General features: G+C 35.7%; 1 protein-coding gene across 1 annotated transcript; it reads left to right on the forward strand.

Moving 5' to 3' along the window:
* The first annotated feature begins 601 nt into the window (after positions 1-601).
* Positions 602-25,131, forward strand: LOC143230635 (large subunit GTPase 1 homolog). The gene is made up of 5 exons (XM_076464499.1): positions 602-706; positions 16,773-16,859; positions 20,053-20,131; positions 20,376-20,723; positions 21,732-25,131. Coding segments are annotated over exons 1-5 (549 nt in total). The 5' UTR covers positions 602-704; the 3' UTR covers positions 21,765-25,131.
* The last annotated feature ends 2,848 nt before the right edge of the window (positions 25,132-27,979 follow it).

Below are 27,979 nucleotides of genomic sequence, written 5' to 3' on the forward strand. Positions count from 1 at the left end.
AAACACCTCTTGCGTCCTGAGAGAGGTATTAAAGAATTTCTCATATGCTTTTCGTACACGTTCTCCCTGTAAGTACTGGACAGCAACCCAATAATATACAAGAAATAACAACAACACATAGATGAAAAAGATTAAGCTATTTTTGAAAGTTATGATTAATTTTTAAAATAAACTTACTTTCTGGAGAAGAGAAATATATTTTCCACTCTATGCTGTATCATTTTTTAAAAAAAAAATATGAAAAAGTAATGCGAAATATCTTCCTTTGATAACTTTACGGTACTTAGAAGTTTGATATGATAAACGAAAAGCAAATATGAAGCAGAACTTTTTATACTTTGTTTGTTTACGTAAAAATAATTCATTTTTATTGTAATAATATATAAATATATATTTAATATGTTTTTGTTACAAAATTTGTTTCGTAGTGTTTTAAAAGTAATTATTGATGATATAAAACACGAAACAAAATTTATCAGTTGACAGCGTCCTCTCTGGTAAATTAAAGAACTATTCTTCCCGAATGTTCGATATCTGATTTAAATCGATGAATGTTTATTTTTGTTACAACATTGTAGAAGTAGCAGTTGAAACGCAAATACCTGTGATCCATGTGCTAACTGATATAATTATCTTTTTCCATAAAAAAGTGGGCCATATTAAAATCCTGATTTTGATTTAGAAGCTCAGAAAACTCATTTAACATGTGAGTAAACTTATATGGACCTCTTGGTGTAGAGTCCTGTACGTGGTGAGAGGACTTCCCAGGGAAGGTTCTGCTCTTTCAGTTTACCTCCTCTGGGATCTAAACATCTACCCACGTGTTTTCCGTGCGTGTCGACCCGTGAAGGAGAGGAGAGAATCATGGTGGTTGAGGGGTCCAATCGTAAACACACCACTTTGGCCTTGAATTCCTGTAGACGGGCGGCCTTTGGGTGGCCTCCCTTGGGTCAATCGGCTGGTCCACTTGGGCTAGAGTCAACCAAGTACCAGTGTTGGAAGTTCTCAACGGGTGTTGTGGACATTGTGTCTGATGCTGGTGTTTGGGTATAGTGCTCACGAAACCCTGGCGTTGCTGCAATGTCATAGCATGACATTATAGTGCGTCCCCTCCTGGGCCCCATGGTGGGTGGAGTCAGTGGGTACAGAAATTTTACTTTATTCATATGGATCCTCCAACAAAAAAATTAAATAGAATAGTGAAAAAACAGTTAATAGGTAAAAGACCACGTCTTGAAGACTCTAAGCAGCAATCTTTAACATCTGAAACACCTGTACCCCATTTCATTATATTACATTCTCTTTCAGAAAAACCTTTAGGGTAAATGTCCCCCTTTTTTATTCAGAAGGGACTAGAGGGACTTGCTGGCTCTCCAAAGTCAGTAATGAAGCTTCAATCTGGAGACATATTGGTTGAAACATCCACATCATAACACAGTGAACTCCTCTTGAATTCAAAGGCAATTGGGGATGTACCTATTGAGGTTACCCCTCATGCTACCTTGAATTTATCACGAGGGGCTATTGTTGAGATGGATTTGAAGAATGTCCCCGAGTCAGAGATTCTTGCTGGTCTCTCCACTCAATGAGTTTCTGCAATGAGGCGCATCTCCACTCGCAAAGACGGAGTTACACTGCCGATAAATATTCTCGTTTTGACATTTACATCACCACGTGCACCTGCCACCATCAAGGCAGGTTATCTAATTTGCAGGGCACGGCCGTGCATTCCAAACCCTCTTCGATGTTTCCAATGCCAGAGGTTTGGCCACTCAAAGACGTCCTGTCGTGGTTCCCTGACATGTGCTCGTTGTGGTGGCAAGGACCACGATCCCTATGAGTGTCACACGGACCCACATTCTGTCAACTGCAATGGTTCCCATCCTTCCTACTTTCGTTCTTGCCCAAAATGGTTGGAGGAAAAAGAGATGCAGCGTTTGAAAACGACTCATAACATTAGTTATTCTGAAGCTCGGAAATTGCTGCCCGCCACTCCATCTCAGACATATGCTGCTGCACTTCGTTCCACAACTACAGTGGGAGTGCAGACAGATCTCTCTGTGCCTCCAAAAGAATCGTGTTCAAAACAAATGAAAAGTCTTTTGACTTCCATGGTTAAAAAGGTTGATGAATCGACTTCTACACCCATCTCTGTTCCTCCCATACATTCCAACAAATCTCAAGATCCACATCCTTCAGTTTCAAATACAGGCATTTCTTCTGATACATCTTTTTTCCAACCCCACAATGCAAAACAATCATTCGTTCACGTCGTCAGTCAATGGAATCTCCTTCCAACAACAAAGACCTGCCCAGTCGACCCAGGGCAGGATCCATGGAGGTCGAAATACCTCCTCCGAATAAAGACAGTGAGTAAAAAAGACGTGGTCGTAAACAGAAGGGTTCTCCAGCCACTTCGCCTACCCGTCATTAAAAATGGCCACCTTGATACAATGGAACTGTCAAGGTTTACGTTCTAATCTGGATGATACCAAAACACTGATTGCTTCCTACCAACCTGTTTGTGTTTCTTTACAAGAAACATTTCTCAAAACTGTTGATACTGTCTCCATTCGGCAGTTTTCTCTGTACAGAAGTGGCAGGCTGTGTGATGGACGAGTACATGGACAGGTGGCATTATTGGCTGATCAGCATATGCCCACCCTGTCTTTGTCACTCAACACACCCTTGGAGGCCGTAGCCATCCATGTTTCCATGGGTCATACCATTACTGTTTTTTCTCTCTACCTGTTACCTGGCGAGACATATGATCAATCAGACCTTGATGCTCTCTTTGAACAGTTGCCGTCTCCCCTTTTAATCCTGGAAAACTTTAATGGACATCATCCCCTCTGGGGAAGTGCTGTTATTGATAGGAGAGGTCGCTCTGTAGAGCGTACGCTCTTTGATCACAATCTTTCTCTTTTCAATACTGATTCTTCCACTTATTTTCATACACTTAGTCAGTTCTTTGCTGCTATTGATCTCTTAATTTGCACCCCTTCATTATTTTGACATTTTTCATGGAGGGTTGACAATAATCCACTAGGCAGTGATCATTTTCCTATACTTTTGAGAGAGACTGGCCGTGGTCGATGCCACCCTACCCGCGTGCCCCGGTGGAAGCTGGATCAGACAGACTAGTCTACTTTCACTGCTCTTGCAGAACTTGATCCTGCCATCATCTGTCAGCCATCAATAGACGACTGTGAGGCAGCAGTAACTGACTGTATTATACAAGCAGCTGCTCAGTGTATTCCAAAAAACATCGACACGTTTTCCACGATATTCTCGTCCGTGATGGAATCCTACTTGCCTTTTGGTACGGAAGGCTCAAAAAGGGGCCTGGGATATTTTCCGTTGGATATCCCACAATTTCGAACCGCATCGCTTTCCAACGGGCCCGTGCACGTGCTAGGTGGGAAAGACGTCAACGCCAGAAGGAATCTTGGATTAAGTTCAGAACTAGCATATCTTCTACCACCAGTTCCAAGGTCATATCGGACAGGGTTCGACAGGTCAGTGGGCACTACAATTCTGTCCCCCTCTCCATCTTACTCTCTGATGGCTAAAGGGTAGCTGATGTCAGGAGCATCGCCAATACTTTAGTTGAAAGCTGTTGCCGAGTATCTAGCACTTCTGCTTGTTTCTCCACCTTCTTGGCCATCAAGACTCGGGGAGAGCGTTCACGTCTTTCCTTTTGAGCTGACTGTTTCTTTGACTATAATTGTCCCTTTACACTGGTGGAACTGAAAATGGCCCTTCATCAGTCTGGCAACACATCTGTTGGACCTGATGATGTACACTATGACATGCTGCGCTATCTTTCTCCTACTTCTCTTGATATTCTTCTAATTGTTTTTTAACTGGATCTGGCAGGAGAATGTTTTTCCTGATACCTGGCACAAGGCTATTATCTTACTTTTCTCTAAACTTGGGAAAGATCCCAAGATTACTTCATACTACCGTACAATTGCTTTGACGAGCTATCTCTGTAAGACCATGGAAAGGATGGTTAATACTCGTCTTGTTTGGTTCCACGAATCAAACAACCTCCTCTTACCCACCCAGTGTGGGTTCCGACGACAGCACTTCACAACGCACCACCTAATTCGACTTGAAACACCAATCAGAGAAGACTTTTTCAAACGCCAACATCTTATATCAATATTCTTTGACATTGAGAAGGCTTATGACACAACATGGAGGTATGGCATTTTGCGAAACCTCCATATATATGGGTTACGTGGCCATTTACCCATTTTTATTAAAAAAATTTTAATGGACAGGAGATTCCAAGTACAGGATCTTGGGGTCCCTCAGGGCTGTGTTTTGAGTGTCACACTTTTCAGTATAAAGATTAATGCCATCACTGAACAACTCCCTCTCACTGTTGCAAACGGGCTCTGTGTCGACGACTTTCACATCTCGTGTCAGTCGTCGAACATGAGATATATTGAGCGGCAGCTACAAACTGCCCTCAATCGTTTACTGAAGTGGACTACGGCGAACGGCTTTAATTTTTCTCTCTCTAAAACCGTTTGCATGCACTTTTGCCGCCAACGGAGTATTCACTCTGATTCTGAACTCCGTATTGGTGAAGTTGTGCTACCTGTGGTCCCTGAGACTAAGTTCTTGGGGCTTATCTTTGACCGTAAGCTGACCTTTATACCACACATTAAGCAGCTACGGGTCAAATGCACAAGAACACTGAAAATCCCCTGTGTCCTCTCTACCACCAGTTGGAAGCGGATCGATATTCTATGTTAAAGATATATCGTGCTCTTATTCGTTCAAAACTCGACTATGGATCAATGATCTATGGCTCTGCCAGACCCTCGGCCTTAAAGATGCTGGAACCCATTCATCATCAAGGACTTTGACTCTGCACTGGGGCTTTCTGCACCTCCCCAGTTTAGAGCTTATACGTGGAATCTCACGAATCTTCTCTGCACCTTCGCCGTTTGCAACTGTCTTTACTGTATTCTTCGAAACTTCGTTCCTTACCAAAGCATCCCACTTGGAGATGTGTTTTCCTTCCTCAGAATCCACTGGTCAGCTCATCCTACCATGACTTATTACAGTCCACAAATGTGATCTTTCTTTAAGTCATCTGAAAAAGGCAGATACTCCCGATTGGAAGTACCGTTTTATATTTACTGAACATCTCTCGAACAAACATTCCATTCCAATTTATACGGATGCTTCCAAATCAGGTAACTCTGTGGGCTCTGCCATGGTTTGTTGCGGTTCGGTGGTTACCCTCTACAGCTTCTGTATTCACTGCTGAACTGTATGCCATATCTCTTGCCCTGGATCATATTGAAGCTGAGCAGTACTCCGACTGCACTATTTATACTGACTCTCTTAATTCTCTGCTGGCCTTGGAATCACTTCACGTTGGCTCACACCCTGTTCTCGCTGATATTCAAAATCGACTGGCCCATTTCTCATTAACATCCACTTCTATCCAGTTTTTATGGATACCAGGCCACGTTGGTATTCGCTTGCAGACACGGCAGATAAATCTATCTGCTCTGGCACTATTACCACTGTGCCTATTCCGTACATGGACTATGGTCCTATATTCAAGGCTCGACTCCATGCCAGCTGGCAGTCCACTTGGAGTGAGCAACGTGACAACAAGCTTTTTCAAATAAAACCCTATATTGGGCCTATTTTTACCCTATTCCGTAAGATTCGGAAGGAGGAAATTGTTCTAACTAGACTACGCATTGGTCACAGTTTTTTAACTCATCGTTTTCTTTTATCTGGAACTGATGCACCAGTGTGTAGTTTGTGTAACACTTAAATCACTGTAAGCCACATTTTACTTTCTTGCCATTGTTATGACTCTCAATGACAGCACCATTTTAAATATGTTCTGTCCCAGAGTTTGTCTGTAACATTGGACAGTGTTATTGGTGATGGTGACACTCAGTGGTGGGATTCAGGGGGGTTCGCAGGGGTTCGCGCGAACCCGTTCTTAAAAATTTTTGAGCTTAGCGAACCCGTTGATGGCTTCAATTATACCGTCGATTTGTTGATGTCGTGGAAACTGATTGCGTCACACTTCATCACACATTTCGACAAGAAAGATTTAATGAGAAAATCACAGACCGTATTATTGACAAAGTTCGTCAAGTGAATGCAGTCAGTTTCTTAATTGTCCATACGTTGAACCCCATCTCGTCGATGTAGATGACACGGGGTGCGCGAAGTGCCGTCTCCATGAACCACAGGGCATAGTCTTTCCTTTCAGCCTTCACGTCAGGCCGATTTCTGTCGGCTGGGGCGGCTTGCAGTTTCTTCAGAGTGAAAAGCATTCCATGACAAATTTTCCCCAGATGTTGTGGGGTGACAGAAGGCTTATCTGGAAACTGTCTCCGGAGCTCAGCACCACAGATAATAGATAAAGTAGATAGCCACACTTCTCCCATTTGCATGTCGGCGCGTGTGACCGTTTTCCTATTACCATTCCCGCTACGGGGGAAAATCGATAGAGTAAGTAACTCGCTTGCTTGCGCTGCAGTCATGTCGGCTTATGCACGAGTCATCATAAGCGTGCATTCGTTTAAGCCCCATTCATAAGTTAAAGAAGATCGTATAGTAGGCCTACATGTCTTCACATCAACGTAATAAGTAGATTTAATCATTTCCATACTTAGAGCTGAAATAGAGCACTTAGTTTGAATAAATTAAGACGCACTATATTAAGGCACTGAAAGGGCCTGAAGACCGAAGAATACCAAAGAGTGGCAAAGAACAAGGTCACTGTGAACCGCGCGCGGGCTACGCAACACCCCATAACTGCGGAGGTGACGTAGGCTTTTGTCCTTGTGCACTGACCGGCGAACAGGAGTGTGCTCTCCGCAGAGACCTTGAGAACAATAAAGAGTCACGTCCGGCAGGGAATCTGAGGAGGGAACGTCACAAGTGTGATTGAAACAATGGTCAGGTCACTCTAGCCTCAGAAAGTTTGTTTATTGCTTCTCGCAAAACTTCATGTAAAAATTTACCAGAAACTCCGTTAACAAGAAAATACGCAAGAGGCAATTTCCAATACGACTTAATCCCTACAGCTGAAGTTGAGGTGCACCTTTTCTTGATAGGCGGTTGCGGAAGACGGTCAGGGAAGTCAAAAATGCTGGGAACGGCGTTTCCATGCAGTCTTTTTCGCGATAATATAGAAAAAGAACAATCTGAATCGATAAAGCAGTCAGACTCAAAATATTTCGAACAGAGGACAGCCGATTTGGAAGGATTAAAATTTTCCCGCCGTGTGGCTAAAATCCATTTTGTACGTAATTCATGATCTGATGGAAACCGGTGAAAAGAAATTTCTGATCCCTTCACACGATAATTTCGGCAGTTAAACGCATTGCACGTTCTTCGATTTGTCCTCGAGGTTCGTTCAGAATTTACATTAGCCATTCTATTCAATCAATAAAAAATAAGAGTGGAGACGACGCAGATGATGCACGAATGACGTGAAGACCACAGAATGAATTCTACATTCAAGTGATTTACTTGTAAGTACGAAGGAAACACATGGGCAGACACATGTCGGTTGCAGCCGTTTGTGGCAAGCGTTACTTACTCTATCGATTTTCCCCATCATCAACTTTCTCAATAGAATTTTGGTCACAACGCGGAAGTCAGTCTGGCTATCTACATTATCTATTATCTATGCTCAGCACTCAACTTTGTCAGCTTATTCATCTCGTCATAATGCTTTTTTCGGAATGCGCGCAGCTAGCTGTCTGACTGATGGCTGGCAAATCACAATTCAGCTAGTGTGACGTGGCATCGAATAGAATGCTTCTGTTGTTAGTCGATGTTCGACGTGTCTTTAGCCATCTTTGAAACAGTATTTACTTTAACGGACGAAGGGTCTAACTATGATTGATTTCTCGTTTCATTTGTATATAATCAAGTCCCTTGAAATTTGACTCATTTATTCTCGAATACTTTTCGTGGAAGCATCATAAAGTAAGTGAATTTCTATTTAAATTGTGTTTTCAATCCATACGTAAAGTTCAATTAATTAGTTCAACCCAATTAAGTTCAATTAAATTGTCCTAAGGCGGGAATTATAAACTACAGTTTCACTCAGCTGTAGCACATCTTTTATTTCGGAACAAAGAAAGGTAATTTATTATTTTCTTTTCAACTTTTCTGTGTCTAATTCCATTTATAACTGTATTGTTTAACTATCAGTCTAATTTAGTTTTAAATTATGTTTCAATATTTACGCCTCACTCTGTAAAGAAAGTAATTTAACATAAAGACCTTACATAAGTTTTATAGTGAAGGTCTTAAAAATACTTTTCATTTCAGTGCTCGGACGTCGGACCCTAAAATGAATAGACAAAAGGATATGGATAGCTTTTTTCGTAAAGTTCCTAGAACCGAACCTTTAAAGCAAGATGCAAATGACGATGAAACAAAGTTAATTTTACGGCATTATTCTAATGAAAGTTGTACTGCGAATGTCGCTGAAGGTAAATGTGAAGAAGTTGAAACACTCGATCTTCCAGATTGCTGGAGTATAGAACAGTATATGAACTTCAAGGAAAAGTACGATGGGTTGATTGTTCGTAGTAAAAAATGTTGGATGTGATATATGTTCCACATTTTATTTTAAATTAGTGACCATGAAAGGAATTCACATGTCACAAGAATGGGTCACTTGCAGTGTTCAACCTTCTGGAAGAGACAAAAAAATTCAACAAGCTTCCCTAAGAAAGAAGATGAATAAACACTTTTCATCAAAAGCTCACAGCATTTGTATTACGCACCGAAAAGATCGTGCTAATAATTCGATTGAGAAATGCATTGACAAATTGAACAGCAAGTATGTGGATTCTACTAATAGAGTTTTTAATACAATCTACAGTCTAGCAAAAAAGAAATCGTCCCTTTTCTGATGTCAAAGATGAGATTCAGCTTCAAATGAAAAATGGAGTAGATTTGGGTATTGGACTCCATTCTCAAAAAACTGCTGTGAAAATAACAGATCACATTGCAAATGAGATAAGGAAAGAGGTATTCACAAAAATTATTGAACAGAAATTAAAGATTTGTGTCATCATTGATGAAAGTTCAACCATATCCAGTAAGCCCGTACTCGTTACTTTCTTAAAGATTGAAGACTGCTATATATCTCCAACTATTTTTTTGGATTTGGTCGAATTGAATGGACGAGGAGCAGAAACAATATACACGTCATTGTTGAACAGTTTGCACCGTGCCGGATTCGATAATGAATATTTGAAAACTAATTTGATTGCTTTCTGTTCAGATGGGGCAAGCGTAATGCTTGGCCGTAATTCTGAGTGGGCGCTCGATTTAAAAGCAATTTCCCAATATTATCATTTGGCATTGCCTAAATCATCGATTACAACTTATTTTGGATGATTCTGTCAGAGAAGTAGAACAAGTGAATCACTTCAAAATATTCATGGATAAAATCTACACAATTTTTCACCAATCAAACAAAAACCAAATGGACCTTTTCAAAATTTCAGAAGAACTTGGCCATCAAATTCTGAAGATAGGAAGAGTTTTGGGACCAAGATGGGCTGCTTGCAGTTTGAGATCTGCACTTGCTGTATGGCGTGTTTATCCAGCATTGTACAGATATTTCTCTAGTGACACGAAATTTTCAGGAATGGCTGCGCGTCTTGGCAATACATATTTCTTTCATGACTTGGCACTGATGATAGATATACTGACAGAAATTTCTTTACTTTCTGATGCCCTTCAAGCTAGATGTTTAACCTTGTCAAGAGCTGAGAAACTGATAAAGAGATCTATTAAGGCTTTTGAAATACTGAAAGAAGGTATTGGAACATTTGAAAAGAAATCGACGATAGAATTTCTTCTGATGAATTTAAGGATATCCATTTTATCAAAAATAATAGATTTGTTAGACTTCCTCGTAACAATTTACTTGATGTAATAATCGAAAATATGAAAAAAAGGCTGATGGACTGCGATCATTTAATATCCAAGAACAATGACGGGAAGCTGACAACAAACTTCATGAATTGCTGAACTTGCTGGAACCAAATACTTGGAATATTCAGGAAATTGTTGTCCCATGGAAAGCTGCGGAAGAAAAGTTAAATGGCTTCTGTAAAATATTTCATCACAACATTCCCATTAATGATTTTCGTGATTATGTGGAAAATGTCCTGAAAGATTTTAATAATCCTGTAATTCCTGAGAGTATACAAAAGGCGAAAACCATTATGAATACGATTGCCATCAGTTCTGCAGAGGCAGAAAGAGGGTTTTCAAGAATGAATATTATATACTCAGATAAAAGAAGCCGCCTCACAGTAGAAAATGTCAGAAACCTATTGACGATTAATCTTATTGGCCTTCCTTTCGATTTATGGGATGCTACTCCTTTTGTTAAAACATGGCTTCGCAATAATCACAGTGCAGATGATAATAGAGTGAAACAGAAAAAACGGACAAATATGATGACAATCAATTGACTATTTGGAAATTTTTAAAATGAAATAAATAAAAGATTTTAAAGCACTTTTTCCATTATTTTCCTTTTCAAATGATTTATCAGTATAGACTTCCGGAAAAGTAAGAGAACCCGTTATTATTGAGGCCTTCCCTTGAGAGAACCCCTTCTTAAAATTTTTGAATCCCACCACTGGTGACACTGTCCACCTTGATAAAGTTTTAAGTTTTTTAATGGCCATTAATCTTTTAAATGTCATTTAAGTGTTTTATATTTTTTCATTAAACCTTTTTTTTTATTGTGGTTCCCTTTTAAGAGTCACAATCTCTCTAGTTCGATTTTAAATTAGAAAATGGCCGTAACATTAAATAACTCAATACCAGGACTGGAAAGGCCAACTTCAGGTGACTAACGCTGCTGTTTGAACTATCCGTTAGTCGCCCTGGCGAGTTATTATTACAATTTTGCTGCATGTCTTTTAACACTTTTATTACTTTACCTCTTGGTACTGGCCATAATGACACATAACCCGGAACCAGGACTGAAAAGACCAACTTCAGATGACTGACGGTGGTTCTTGTACTTACCTGTCAGTCTTCCTGGCGGGTTATGATCATTACGATTCTGCTACAGGAAGTCCTTTACAACTTTGTAGACTGGATGTCAACATTGGTTTTATGCCATTTTCTGTTTTTAATTGCTGTTTTATTTTTACCTTTGTTTCCTTTTACGAATTTTACTACATTTACTTTACTTTTACCTTTTTACAGGACATTAGACTAATTTTTATTACGATTTTGCTACATGTCTTTTAACACTTTTATTATTTTATCTTTTGATAATGGCTGTTATGACAACATAACCCGGAACCAGGACTGAAAAGGCCAACTTCAGGTGACTGACGGTGGTTCTTGTACTTACCTGTTAGTCTTCCTGGCAGGTTATGATCATTACCATTTTGCTAGAGAAAGTCCTTTACAACTTCTCTTACTCTGCTTTCTCTCTTAACATTGTAGACTAGGTGTCAACATTGGCTTTATGCTTTTTTCTGTTTTTCAATGATGTTTTGTTTTACCTTCATTTCCTTTTATGTATTTTACTACATTTAATTTATTTTTACTTTTTTACTGGACGTTTGGCGCAGACAGCCTATCTGCTTTGTGCCATAAAACACCGAATCAATCAATCAACTTATATGGAATATTTATTTACTATTGGCATCAAAATCAGATTGAAAGCTTGTAAAAAGTACTAATATAACTTGCAAGGCAGTAACGAATATTTAATTAAAAGTTTAAGTTTTGGAGTGGTGTTTTGTATACTTGCACTTTATTTAAGCTAGTGCTAGTAGCAACAAATAGTATAGGACTGTTAGGAGAACTACTTCTAGGAAGTGGTACGAGCAAATGTTTTACCAATAGTAGTTTTTATTAGTAAAACAAGATAAATTACTCCTACACTGTTCCAATAATTATTTATGAAGTTAGTATAAAATACACATCTAAAAGTTTACGTAAGAACGAGGACATTTTCCTGAACAAAATAATTTTTTTAATGTTTGGACCAATCGTAAGTGGAATTTCAAACACTATTTATGTGCACCAGAATATAGTAAAAATGGTCAGTATTTAGTAAGTTTTCTCGAGCCTTTGTGAAAAAATAATTAGTTTAATTATAAACCTGAATAATATACATTTGCTAACTCGTATGAGCTTTATTCCTAACACATGCACACAAAACCCAATTACATGTATTCTGTGAACGATGAAACATTTTCTGATGTTAAAACCACAGCCACAAATAACCAAGTTGTCACAGCCTGATTAGATAGACACGACAAAAGGTGGCTCTTGAGCTATATCTTCATGATAAGAAACAAAATCCACCGAAACGGGGTGTAAATATTTCATTCATTTCTAAGCTGTTTTTAATTTATTAGAAATATAAAGGTTTATAGATTCCAACCTTGTAACAAGCTACAAAGAATCCATGGTTCCCATTGATACCTTCTGTCCAGAAAAAAAACATGTAAATATATTGTGCCCTTCCATTTCAAAACCAGAATCATCATGGTAGCTCTTCACTGCATCCTAACTAACAGCTTATTTCTTAATTATCTTCTAACCAGCACCGTACAGAGCACAATGATGGTTTCAACGTATTTTTAACTTCCTAGTTGCTTTCATACTTTGTACATGAAGATTTTAAGATTTTGTAGTAACTGTTATAATAAAGATTTAATCAATGTCCCACATCTTGAACAGTTAATAAATGGAAATGAGATCAAACAAGATTACTTCATTAATTCTGAGCTGGTTAAGAAAAAATTGGGAAGTTTAAAAAATGATAAGTCTTCTGGGCTAGAAAATATTTCCTCAAAGGCTTTTATGGAGGTTAAAAAATAGGATATGTGAGCCATTTGCTACCATTTTTTGTCAGTACTTGAATGGTGGACAGGTACTGGAGGATTGGAAGTTAGCTAATGTAACTCTTTATTTTCAAGGGTGGTGATAGAAGTTGTCTCAGTAATTACAGGTTAGTAAATTGAATAGATGAGTAGCTGGATGGAGGAAAATGGAGGTTTGTCACAAATGGAGTTCAGTCAAACTAGATTAATTACACAAGTGGTGTACTTCAGGGCTCACAATTAGGACTGTTGCTCTTTGTTATTTACATTTACAACATGGATGAAGGAATGATCAATACATCATTTAAGTTTACAGATGATATCAAGGTCTTGGATGTTTCTAGCTCTTAGAGGATGTTACTGATTTATACAAGGATTTAGGTCATTTAGTGACTTGGACAAATAAACTACAGACAAGTTAAATTCTAATAATTATAATTCTACTGATTCCCCATCTGTTACCACTGGCCTTATAGCTGTTTACTGCCCAAGTGATTCCCTATTTGTTATCAGTGGCCTTCTAGCTGTATACTGTCCTACTGATAACCCCAACTGTTATCAATGGCCTTGTAGCTGTATACTGTCCTACTGGTTCCCCATCTGTTACAACTGGCCTTCTAGTTGTATACTGTGATGTTGATTCCCCATCTGTTACCAATGGCCCTCTAGTTGTATAATGTCCTGTTGATTCTCTATCTGTGTTACCAGTGACCTTCTAGTTGGATATTGCCCTATTAATTCCCCATCTGTGTTACCAGTGACCTTCTAGTTGGATATTGCCCTATTAATTCCCCATCTGTGTTACCAGTGGCCTTCTAGTTGGATATTGCCCAATTAATTCCCCATCTGTGTAACCAGTTGTTGTTTCTAGCTACATCATAAAGTACTTTGTTTTGTAGTATGTGACCTCTGAATATTGATCACTTTCATGGGTGCCATTTTAGCCTTTGCAGTGTAGAGGAGGTCAGTATCTTGCCAGTAGAGTTCTTTTGGACTTGACAGTACTTTCTGTAAACTTATCAATTTCCTGACTTACTTACATCCAGATATACTCTTACCATGCAACTACTGTGCTCTGTCATGTGAGACTGTAAGTAATACTGTCTGTTACCAATGTTGTAGTGGATGTTTATACTGCCTATATAACACAGGATTTAACTTCATTGTCTTGACAGGTACATGATAGGGGAGACCATAATACAAGATTTAATCCAATTGTCTAAAAAGGTGACATGGTATCTAGTAACAATTTATTGTTAAGTAAGAGGTAAAAAAAAGAAAGCAAACAGAATTTTAGAGTCAGGGTGTCATGTAAATATAGCTTGTTATGAAAACAAATTGCTGATTTGGGCCACCAGGTTCTCAAACACACGCTGTTTCGTTAACAGATATGTATATACTTGAAAATGAAATTAGAGCTTTTAATATTTTTAGGGCATATGATGGTACATGTAAAAATTTATTCTTTTGTTTGTTACAGAGAAACTAAACATTCAGTTTGTGAACCCTAAAACTAGAATTGGTCTGTTGTCAGAGTAGGAAAAAAAAAAAATTAAAGAAACTCAAGAAAACCATAAACAGCTTTTATCAATTCCAAGAAGGTCAGTTTGTATTCTAGTTACATTACAGAAAGAAGATCCAAGTTTGTTAACTGATTAAAAGATATTATTTCTTATCTGTATGAATTTAGTTCACTTGGATTTTAGAAAGCTTATGGTTATGTAATGCATATGTTTGGGACAAAAATGACATCATTTGGAGTTGAGTGTAAGTTAATTGGATGAATTGGTTAAGCAGAAAATTATTAATAGAGTTCAGACTCAGTGATTGACTGTTATGGGTGATGTATTTCACATATCTGTTGTTTGGACATTGAGTTGTAGAGGGCTCAGAGGAGAGCTGTCAGAATGATTCTAATTAGAAAGGACATTGAATACAATAAGACAAGATGTCATTAATTTATGATATTTGAAAGGTCAAATATTTCAACTTAAAGAAGTTTATTTCACTGATATGGTGGTAAATCTCTTGGCTAGATTTTCATACAGAATGGTATAGGTTTCAGGTTTACAGGAGTGCAAGAAAAAGATTGAGAAATATGTAGTCAATCCAGGTTGGATTTTCTATTTCTGTTCTGTTGACAAAATTTAGGGATGAGAACATTTGTGATGGGCCAATAGGCTTCGATGTTTGATAAATGTATTACAAAGGAAGCTACAGGTTTTAGGTTCATTGATACATGTAGTTTAAAGATCAGTTTTTATTCATTGTTGTTTCAAGATGGATATTAAGTAATGAAATATATTGTGAATGAATTTAATTGTGGCTTTCAAAAAAATTATTAAATATGTTAATTATTATTTTTATTCAGTCACGTGTTTACTGTTTTTATGACATTCAATATATTAACATTTGAAGGAGTGGTGCATTGGGTACTGAAGCATGTGTTCATATAACAAGGTTTGTTTAGATAGGTTTTGTTGTTTTCTATCATAGTTTAGGTTTTGGTTTGCATCAAGATATTTGAATGCATTTCATGTGTGAATTTGTGGTTTTATGGAAATTTTATACATAAGGATATCGACTGATAAAATAAAAACGTCAATAAAAATTAGCTGAAAGGGAATATTTATCACAATAAACATATTTTTGTGTTATATGTTTTCACATATTAAGAGGGAAGGTTTCGTAATACATTCTTACACTTTAATGTGTTTTAAAAATGTACATAAAGACACTTCAGGTCAATTTTAAACCACCTTGACTCTGGAAGTGTATGTATAGACATTTCAGGTCAGATGAAACTAAGTTAATTTTACAATACCCTGAAATTAGTTTTTATAAAGGCTTACCATACTTGTTACTGAATAACTGGACCAATCCGAAAAATAACTAAAAGTATTGTAGGAATTACTACTTTTTATTGATCCATGGTGCTGTTACTGTGTTTCTCCAATAATAAGACCTACCCATAAAATAAGACCTAGTGTGATTTTTGGGGATAGTTTTAATATAAGCCCTACCCTTAAAATAAGCCCTAGTTAAGAGTGGCAGGAAGAGGAAAGAAATAAAAAAAAATTAATTAATTAATTAGTTTAATAGTTAGTAAATTAGTTTAATAGTTAGTTAATTAGTTTAATAGTTAGTTAATTAGTTTGTTTAAGTATTAATCAGTTAGTTTAATAGTTTAATAATAGTTTATTTTAAATGGTTAGTTTACTAGTTTTACTTTGTAACTTCATTTTTTTAATATATCAAAATAAGACATCCCCGAAAATAAGCCCTAGTGTCATATTTTGGAGTGAAAATTAATATAAGCCCTGTCTTATTTTCGGAGAAACACGGTATTGTAGCTAATTCTGTAACTGAAAATTTATCAAACTGCTGTGGTACTACAACACCACACCTGAACAACTGGACCAGAATGAAAAAAACAGCTTCCTTGAGTGGCGTCGACAACTCTCTCAGTAAGTAGTAGCTTTTTTTTGTGTACATGTGTCTGCTTAATGTAATTTGTGAAGCTTACCATGAAGAAACAGTTAATTCATCTGTATTTCAGAAACTAATTACTGCTGTAGTGAAAATTGGTGTTTTGTTTATGTGTATTTTGAACATAAAACTTGGCAGTACATCTTATCACTACTTGTTAAAATATTACTGTAAAGCAATGTTATATCTACATACTCTAAATACTTAAAAAGAGAGATTTTCCTCCCAACTTTCTTTTGTTATTTTGTAAGACATGTCACATTTTAATACAAAAACCTAGTTGTGATCAAAGTACTTATATATGTTTGGTCTGGCGTGTTTGTGAATTTACAAGGAAATTTGATTCTGAATAATGTATTTTGAAATAACCATTGTGTGATTGTCTTCAAGGCTGGAAGAGACAGAACACTTGATTTTAACACCATATGAGAAGAACTTAGAGTTTTGGAGACAGTTATGGAGAGTTCTGGAGAAAAGGTAGTAAACTGTTTGTGTGTTTACACTCACCTTGAGAATTAGATACTTTAGTCATACCATAAGCTCCAATGTCTCTTGAGTTTCAAGTGTTGTTTAAAATCATTGCCAAGTGCTTTAAATCACTGGTATTAATTGTTGTTTCACTAAACAGGTGTCGTGTTTCTCTAACTGTTATGACTTTTTTTGCACAAGAGTTTTGAGGTGTTTCCATTTTAATGTGGAATAAATATTGTAAAGTTTTGTAAGCCTAGAGAATAAATATTTATTTCAATGCTTTAAGATCTCATAGAATTAGTCATTACACGATCCTTTATGAACAAATCAGAAATAGTTCCAGTTTTGAAGAGTTGTGGTATCCTATAGGCTTTATTCAAACTGCTCATCAAAAGCAAGGAAGGCATTTCCAGGAGTAGATATCTAGTAAGGAGTATCATTTACATTTAGCATTAACTACAGTTCTAATTTTATGGCTTTTAGAGAAACGTTTGAAAAATAATAATTTCAAAGTTGTTTATAAATATTCCAACAATTTCTAACCCTTGAAAAAGTCTGCACCTCAAAGAAAAGGGGACTCAATAATCCTCCACAAAAATGTTGTGTCACTTAAGCAGGTGTAATATAGATACTAGACTCATGTAACAACAAAACGTTGTTAAAAATGGACAAACAAATACACTATTTTACTACACTTTAATATAAAATAAACTGGAAATTAGCCAGGAAAATACATAAAATTACAGCTTATGTAAAAAGTTAATTTACCCATAGGTTGCTGGTCATTGCCACCTCCTAAGGTTTCTCTAAGTTGAACTCATGACATCACGTACCATTAAAGGACTTGAAACATTTGTGTGTGTTTCACAAACAAATAAATGTTGACCAATGAAGATAATTGAAATGTATATCAATTTATATCATACTATAATGGAATTCTTGCTTGTATGATACTGGAGAAAATTTTTTTTTATGCTTTGTGAAATTTTTATCCTGTGTGTATGTGGATTTGCAACAGGATTTTGCTGTTTTGCCTTAATTTCCCATCACAGAGAACTTTATTTTTCTTCATTCACGGTTCAGATATGATATCATTAATACGTCACATCTGGATTTAATGCACTGGAGCTATCTATATGAATATAAAAGTCCTATCTGTTGTATGTTTGCGAAAATACTTCACAGGATGTGGATAAATCTTCACCAAAATTTGTATAAAGGGTCATTAAGTCCATGGGAAAATACACAAAAAATTTCAGTTTTGCATATTGCAGTTTTTATGAGTGTTTTTGCTAGAGTTTTATTACCATTACTTCGTCCCTGTTGATAAATCTTCACCAAATTTGGCATGATGGTTTGTTGGGTCCATAAGGAGATGCATGCAAATTAAGGTTTTAAATTTTGGGTTTTGCTGTTTTTATGGGTGTTTGGGATTTTTTTTTAAATCATAAATTTATATAACTTCTGTCCAGGGTATGGGTACCCCACCTAGTATGTATAATGTGTTTAAATATGTTGGATATGAACATTATTTTAACATTTTGCTAATGTAATGATGATGTGAAACTAACAACTGTGGGTCTTTCTCTGTAATGGTGATAAGTGTAAACTAACAACTGTTAGAGTTTAGGAGTTTGAAATTTATTCAATACACCAAGTAATCTATTTGGTTTAGATCTCTGGTGAAACTGACTTTTCACGAGTACTGTGTTTCTTTTCATGTTGTTACTTCTGTGTAGGTAACCAAAACAAACACGAGTACTGTGTATCTTTTCATGTTGTTACTTCTGTGTAGGTAACCAAACTTGGTGTTGTGTAGACTTTCAAATCTTCTACAGGATTCAAATAATTGTAACATGAACCCTTTACTCCTGAACTGATAAGTGATTGTGTTTTCTTATATGTGCTGAAACACCTGCATAATAGGTAAGGTATTATTGTAACACTAGCTGTTTGCTGCTGAAATATATTATTTTTTCTCCCTGGATCAGTATAAGTTGTAAACTTTTCTCATATGCTTTGACACTATATAAACAAACTGACTGTAAGAATAGATTGCACTCTTATGTATGTCATTCTTGAACAGTGTACTTCAAGAAAGTACCGTTCACATGTGTGCGTCTCATTTCTTCACTCTTACGTTTTCACTTTTCTCTGTGACTCGTGGGATACAGTGCTAAATAATAATTTTGTGATTGTTTTGTAGTACAGACATATTTGTATACAAGCACATGGTTGTGTATGAAAACTCTTTTCTTATGTTATTCTTTGTCCATTGTCTGTTGCATTATTCTTCAGATAAAAAGACCATTTTTTAGACTGTTTCTCTGTGTCAGTAGTTAATACTGAATATCATCACATGTTGTTTCAAGTAATACACTTAGTTTATAATTTGTGAGACTGGAATGACAGGTTCAACTTTCCTGGACTGAGAGTAACACTATATCATATATAAAGATACTGGTGTCCCTGTTGTTCAGTATTAAATATGGTAATATGCACATATGAAGTGTCTAATGTGGGTCGTCTTATATGATATCTCGCTAGTTGTGGAGTGTATTGTGTTGTTGGTTCAACTGAAGTTAGGATTGGACACTGTATTGACCAGAAGAAGTAAAAGAATTATGGTATCCTTTTGGTTGTGGCTTCTTAAAGTCTGTGAGAAAAGCACTCATATCCTGTCTGATGTATTACTGAAGGAAATCTATGAACAATGTCACGTGGTTTAATGTTTACTGCCGTTTCTTATGGAAATATTTTTTACACGTCCAAGCTGTTTCATTGTAGATTTATATAAGTTTTATTTATGACGATTAAATGGTGGAAACCTGGGCAATAAATTATTTTGTAATTTCACGTATGGTTGAAATAAATATGTAAACAGTGAATACTAAATCGTTTTAATATGTAGAGTGAGTGAAGGCTGTCCTAAAGAATTATGTGTATCTTTGTTACCTATATGAGTGTGTGTGGGGGGTCAGAAGCAACATTTCAAGTTTCGTCAGGTTACTACAACAGTCACAATGTGTTGGTTCTAAAGAAATTTGTGAAAGCATTTTTTAAAAGTATATCTATAAAGAATAAATTTAAGGTTTTGTAAATGAATGTTTGAAGGTATTCTTGGTCACTTGAATAATATTCAACACTTCTGTAAATAAATATCTTTAAAACTGTTTATGATCTGCTTATTCTGTTTCAGGGAAGCTTGGGCTACCTACTTCACTCAGATTAGAGTTAAAGCAATTTTCTTTTCAGCCCTTCAGCAAAGTGTAGATGAGGTAAGAAACAGAAGTCTCTAACCAATACCTTAGTTGCATAGATATAATTAGACCAAAAGTTATGGGTTAAAGTATGAAGTGTAGTAAAATGAAAGATTTCAGATACATTATTTGAGTCTAGATTATTCATTACTATTCCAAGAAGGGTTATACATGTTGTATTGTAAATTATCATTTTTAGTAAATTAATTATAATCCCAGAATGTCATTGTTATGTTAATAGTCAAATTTATTCCTTTGACAGGTTTCTGATATAAGTAATGGTTTTGAACGATCACAAGAAACTGAAACCCTCTCATACAATACAACACAAGTTCACCTTGGTTACAGAGACGCTACAGATCATGCATTCAACAGTCTTCACATCAACAAAGGTCAAGAGCAACTTGAAAGTATGAGTGCTAATTCAGGGGTCAGAGATCAATCTATCAACAGAATTTGTGACAAAGGTCAGAGTCAGAATACTTCTGAATACTCCGAGCCAAAACACTTGACAACTTCTTCATTGTTTTCCAGAGAACACTTAATTACCTTTTTTAAAACATATCATAGTGGCAAAAAAGTTAAAGAAGGAGCGACCACAGTAGGACTGGTAAGTTATTGGACTCTTGGTCTTTGAAATAGCTTAGACTTGAAAGTAGCTCAGATTAAAATGCAGGAGACCTTGAAAGTAGCTCAGACTGAAATGGACGAGATTTTGAAAATAGCTCAGACTGAAATGCATGAGACCTTGAAAGTAACTCAGACTGAAATGTACAAGTCCTTGAAAGTAGCTCAGACTGAAGTGTACAAGACGTTGAAAGTAGCTCAGACTGATAATCAGTTTGAAACGTCTAAAACTCTAATATTTTCAGGTTTTTTTCCATCTCAAAACAATTTAAAGATACATAAAACAATAGTTTATCAAACAATGTTTATTTTCAACCAGAACTGTTCATTATCATATAAAGTTCAAAATATATAGAACTTGGTGTGTAATTTAATAGTGAATAACACAGGCTAAACATTCTGGTGATTTATTGAAAACTGTGTAAATGTGATTTGAGACTATTGCTTTTATAACTATAGGTAAGTTCTAATGTGATTATGACAGTATGCATTGTAATGGAGTGTGTCCACACACCAAGTTTTCTGAACTGTTGAATGCCGAGTATGTTAAATTAACACTTTCTTATTAGTTAATGTTAGTTTGTCTTCTCTTCAAAACTAAAAAGGTTTCTGTGTCAACAACTCCTGGTAAAACTAAACATTTTCAAGTAAGTATTTTTATATTACAAATCATTGATGACTGGAACCATTATGAGCAGAGCAGAACTCTGAGATGGGTATTTGATGTATTGTAACTTTATTAAATGCACTGATACTTATATATGAATAATACATCAGTTTGAATCTTATTAAGCACCTAAAAACTGGAACATTAACACATGAAAACCAATTAGTTGCAACTTTCTGAAACATTTCCAAGTTAGGGTCATCTATGTTAATTCATTGTAATAAGTAAAAATTTTCTTTTCTCTTTGATTGTTCAAATTAAAATTATTATAAAATGAAACACACCCAAAGTTTAATAGCTCATATTTTACTCTCACCATTTCAGACATTACTGATTGACCAAGAGTTAATTCTGTGAGATTGTCCTGGTTTGGTGTTTCCTACCTTTGTCTCTACCAAAGCAGAAATGATAATCAATGGAATATTACCTATTGACCAGATGAGGGACCACATCCCCCCAGTGACTTTAACATCCTTATCATCTGTGATGAAGTAACTTGAAAGTGGGAAAGAAGTACAAAGAAACATCATACACGTGTCCTTCAGTAGTTTAAACTAACAGACATCAACACTGTACCATATTCATGTGTCCTTCACTAGTTTAAACTAACAGACATCAACACTGTACCAGATAGATGTGTCCTTCACTAGTTTAAACTAACAGACATCAACGCTGTACCAGATACATGTGTCCTTCACTAGTTTAAACTAACAGACATCAATGCTGTACCATATTCATGTGTCCTTCACTAGTTTAAACTAACAGACATCAACACTGTACCAGATAGATGTGTCCTTCACTAGTTTAAACTAACAGACATCAATGCTGTACCAGATACATGTGTCCTTCACTAGTTTAAACTAACAGACATCAATGCTGTACCAGATACGTGTCCTTCACTAGTTTAAACTAACAGACATTAACACTGTACCAGATACACGTGTCCTTCACTAATTTAAACTAACAAATTAAGTAAATAGATAATTTTGTTTTAATCTACATTATAGAATTTTCTCCTTCAATTAGAATAAAATCAAGTAAGATGTTTGAAATGTATTATCAAAGTTGAGTTATTGTGTAAAACTCACGTTTATCTCAACGATGTTCTTGTTGTGTACATTTAAATCATAACTCTGTTTGGGTTTTGTTTTCAAAGACTAAAAACAGTAATTATTACACATTTATCCTTAATGACTTGTGTATGTTACCAACTTGATACCTCGTGATGTACTAGAAAGTCCAGAGGAAGGAGAAGATGAAAGCAGATCTCCAACTGCAGAAGAACTGTTAAACTATTATGGATGTTAGTATGTGTTCTTGTATTGAATTAACTAATGCTCCTAAAGTTTTGAGTAGATACACTAAAGATAACTGAGATCTGTAGTTACACAATTGTTACCAGTACAATTTGAATTTTGTTTGACAGTACGTACTGTGAGGAAAGAAAAGAAACATTGGTGGCTCAATATAATGCTTGCATGCTCACACCATTTAAAATGTGTTTGGCCTTGCAGTATCTTAGTGGAGTTAACATCAGGGTCCAATGGAAGTGGATTGGCTTTGATACATCACATTGTCGGGTTCCGTTTAGGAAGAAGCTACCTTTTTGTTTATAATAGTGCAGTGGCTACTCTGATGTGTTTTGCAGGGTATCTTACATTGACTGTAATTTAGTTATTCTCTGTACATTGAGAAACAAGTGGACAAAGTCCATATTGTCTTGCTTGGTATGAAAATTACTTAGAGGTGAATGTCAGCTGTCAGAAGTTTGTTCTCAGATTTGAGATGTTAACTTGGAATGTATTAAAACCTTTTTATTATCAGATTTAAAACATAGATACAGGATATAAGTCTTAGTGAGATATCTTCAAACTTTCCAAGTTCAGTGTGCAAAACTCACGTGTGATTGGACAGTTGTCTTTCCTTTTAACAACCTTAATACTTTATCTAATCTCACTTGCATGCATTACTTTATGGATTATTCATACCAGTAATGTTACAGTAGCTGCTGTAGTAAGTGATTCCAGTAAACAGTTGTTGCTTTCGTTTCTTTGAGTCAATAGACAGGGTGAAAACTGATGTTAATGTAATGCTGTTTGTCATTACTTTGTAATTATATGCTGGTCAAAGTAGTTTGAGCATCAGAATGTTTGAGTGCTTTTCAAACCTCTGCAGTGTAGTGAAGGTCAGCATAAATAAAACACAACCACTTCCTCAACATTCAAAATTTTAGTGGAAAAACTCAAACATGTTGTTACGAAATTGAACATGAATATCCAGTGGAAATCTTGCAAGACATTGAGATCGATCATGGAGAGAAACAAACAAACATTCAAATGATAAACACACAAGTGTAATTTATTAAATTCCATGTTCTTGTGTTTAAACATACATTAGAGAAATGGGAAGAAAACTTATGAAATGAATTAAAGAACATAGATTGTAAAAGACATTGTAGAACACACCATGTTTACTGGACACAAAATAAACTAGAATCACTGACATAGACAAATTAATTATTAAATGGAGGTGAGTAACCTGTGGCTATCATTGATTAAACATGAAGGAAGTCTCCACCAATCATAATACACCCTCCACAAAAGACCATAATACTATAAAGACAAACAACACCACACACACACACATTCATCTGAAAACAAAAGGCAAATAACTTTCAAAAGGCTGTCCTCTACAGTTGTGCTTCTCTAACAGGCAGTTGTTCTCCATTTGGCTTAGTTTCATCTGTTTAAGTCATATTCCTTACAAATCTACTTTTTATCCAGGTCGTAACTACATTTCTACAAACTTTAATTGTAAACATTATCACACCACGTGATTGACATATACATAGAAGCAGTTTAGTCCAGTTATGATGTTTAGAAGTAGCTGTGTATAAAAGCTTTACTTGTTTGTTCATCCAAATTTTAACTTTACTATGATTGGTAATATAACTAATTGTTCTTAATTCTTTTACATTTTTGACTCTTTCTTTCATTTGAAGTTTGTCCAGAAATGAACTTTTAATCTAAGAAAGTTTTTTTTATAATAAATGAATTCCAAATCCCAAGTGATATCCTGCTATTTCTGGTTTAAATTTACAGTATTTCTCTTCCACCCAATTAGAAGTTTGCATAGTTGTACCTCTAATCATTGATTTATTATAGTTATGTGTGTGTAAGTTGTTACTCCTGTCCTGTGTGTCGTACTTTCTTTTCATTTGATCACTTAACACTTGTCTACTTCTATTTTAAATATTCTTGTTACCGATATTTCACGTTTTAAGTTTAACATAGATTACACATGGGTAGTAGAGACGTAGTTTAATTTTATAGCTCTGTTTCTTCCCTTTATTGAGACAGAAACCAGGAAGCCAAACGTTCATGCAATATCCTCTTGCCCTAATTTCCAACAGTGCTAATGGTTCTCTCTGACATTTGCTTTTGGGTTTTATAGTCAGTTAAATTATAAGTTATAGGACATTGTAGTTTTTGCATTTTAATATTTTGTGCTCTTTGACAGCGTTATCTGAAATAAATTAGTTCTACTACTATTGATACAAAGTTTAGGATTAAGGTTCATTGGAACTGTATAGCAAAGAAACAAGAGAACTAATCTAAATACTAAATTTATTTTTAATGTATATTTTACATTTGTCATTATAAAATTTAAAGGTATAAACTTATGTGGTTAAATTAAACAAATTCAATAAAATTTCTTGGCGTTACGTAAGCGTGTGACTTCACCTTGTGTGTTATGTAACTTAATAATTTGGTTAACATAAAGAGCATTCCTTTCGTAGGATGTAAACTGTCAGGGTTTTAAGGCATTTTCGGTAAATAATTGTAGTTCTGTTACGATATGTAGTCATTCTAAAGATACAAAAATGGAAATTTGGAAACATTATTTTTTGCGATGGTTACAAGGTGTATTGAATTGACAAGTGCATGAGTAAGATGAGTAAATATATTTTTATTCGTTAACATGAAAAATTACCTTGCACACAGAATGGTTTGAATCAAACAAAAATAAACATTAAAGTGCTTTATTAAAAATTATGAATTCTTAAGTACATGATGCTACGTTCACACAACATTATCAAATTTCTTCATATATAGGCTTACCATACTTTCCAAGCCTCAAATCGGGAAAGTTTTCAATTTTTATTATAAGTACCGGCACTGGTATAATAAATAAGTGCTTTCATAACCTAACTTCCCTTAAACTTTAATGCTGTCGAAAAAAAAAAAAAAAAGGAATATTGGTAGTTTATATCTCTAACATTTATTTAAATTCAGCAAGACAAAGAACATAAAAATTTCATTAATTTTTCACTTAACACTTTTTTGTGACCATATTTTTCACTTGAATGAACTTTTTTCAAAAAATCTTTATTCGTTAGGTTGGTTTTGAACTTATTAAGTTCTGTAACAATATCACTTGCAGTTACTTTTGTTTTCTCCTTGGCTAAAATCACTTTGTTGAACAAGCCTAGTTGTCCATGAACAAACCATAGATATATTCTCCACATTTAGTCTCAAAAAATATTTTATCAACAATGGGCATTGTTCTTGTGAACAAAAATATGATTTCAGTCTTTCATAAATCTGGAGAATTCTCTCAACAGTTGGTAACAAAGATAAAAATCGCGTATTTACATATTGGAGAACATTCTTGTACTCAATGTCTACAAACTCACAGAATTCTTTTAGATGTGTAACATGCACAGTGTAAATACAGAAATAATTGTAAGTTTTGACCACTAAGCTTTCCATTTCAATAGGAAAGATATCAGCTGCAGTTTGGAGACAGTCATGTACAATATGAGCACCACAGCCAACACCCAGGGGCGTAGATCCTGGGGGGGTATGGAGGGTATACATTCCCCCTTCATTTTAGGTAGGGGGTATGGAGCATTCAATTATCCCCCCTACAGTTTGGTCTGCTGAATTGTTTTATTGCATCACAGGCCTACAAATTGTGTGTTTGTTTTTGTGATTCTCGTGTTCTTACCAATCGAATTTGATTGGCCTAGATGTAGGCTTTTTCAGTAGTACAAATGTACATCTTTAATATAGGCGTCCTTCTAAGCTTTTCGATGTACGTTATAGTTCGTAACTTCGTAAGTATCAGTCAGTAGGCCTAAGCATACATTCAAGTATCGTGGCAACAAGATTACTCTGTGACTGCATGTTTACAGCTTTCAGGTTCACGTAATCAGAGATTACCAATTTGCAAATAGAACAGTCCACATAAGTGGTTGCAAAAATCATCCTCCCATCGGTCGTAAAAAATCTATGCCCCTGCCAACACCCACAATATTTCTGCAAAGTTTCTTCTTCAATCGACTATAAACATTATTTTTTCTCTTTCTCTTTACACCTCCAAAATTTGTATTGCAGTTGTCACTAGAATAAGCGAAATTTTTGTTTGATAAATCGTGTTGTATTTTTTTAAGTGGACACCAAGCAATTTGTCAAAATTTCTGATGTCACTCCAGGAACCGATTGAAAGTCTAAACGTTTTACTTTCATTCCTTCCTCTGGCAAAACATATCGCACCATGACAGGTATAATTTTGGCATACTTTCGATTTGAAGCATCTGCTGTAAATGAAATGAACTGGACCTCCATTAAGTCTCTCATCAATTCCTCTTCTGCTAAAGGAACAGTTGCATTCAAAATAATGACATCATTCTTATTCTGGCAGAACTAAACTTTGGTACAAATAACTTTGCTATCAGTTTGGAAGAGCAATCGGCTGTTTTAAAGCTTATGTTATGGGCAGCACTGATAAACAAAGGTTGCTTTTTTGATAGCTATCAACAAGCCACTCTCTTTAGGCTCAGTATTTTTAAAGAACATCAACTCTTTAACATTGAGCAGCTACTGAAAGACTACCTACATGTTTAGCACTTTTTAAATGTCTTTTATGTCTAGGTGGTCACCATGTAAATGAAACAGAGAACTCAGATGAACACTGAAAACATTCGACTCTGTCTACCTTGTCACACATTTTTTTTCAAAATGGATATTCTTTTTGCAATTCACTGTTGAACGTGCACTTTCTTTTACCACCTTTGGACATTATGACTAGGATTAATTTCTAAAATAAAATAACGAAAATAATTCAGAATGTACCGTATGACTAATATAATAAATACTGTAATAAATAAAGCAATCACAAAGCACAAACACTTGCTCAAAGAAAGCTTTGCATATGCTGCCGCTTGTGCAGCTGCCGTTACGAGCTTACCCACAATAGCAGTTCACTGCTGCATCATTATACTTGTACCAGCTGTTTGTGAATTTCGTTTGATGCAATACCTTTGAAAATTTACATGTTACAGCACTATAGCTCTCTCTTGTTTTTGAATTTTGCGCAAAGCTACTCGAGGGCTATATGCGCTAGCCGTCTCTAATTTAATGGTGTAAGACTAGAGGGAAGGCAGCTAGTCATCACCACCCACCGCCAACTCTTGGACTACTATTTTACCAACGGATAACGCTTCCACAGCTGAAAGGGAGCATGGTCGGTGCGACGGGGATTCGAATCCGCGACCCTCAGATTACGAG

Source organism: Tachypleus tridentatus, chromosome 10 (assembly GCF_004210375.1).
Source record: "Tachypleus tridentatus isolate NWPU-2018 chromosome 10, ASM421037v1, whole genome shotgun sequence".
In the NCBI taxonomy this organism is placed as follows: domain Eukaryota; kingdom Metazoa; phylum Arthropoda; class Merostomata; order Xiphosura; family Limulidae; genus Tachypleus; species Tachypleus tridentatus.

Coding starts and splice junctions, on each gene's coding strand:
- LOC143230635 (XM_076464499.1), top strand. Junction 20,132..20,375: donor TTCAGCAAAGTGTAGATGAG/GTAAGAAACAGA, acceptor TTCCTTTGACAG/GTTTCTGATATAAGTAATGG. Junction 20,724..21,731: donor GAGCGACCACAGTAGGACTG/GTAAGTTATTGG, acceptor TCACCATTTCAG/ACATTACTGATTGACCAAGA.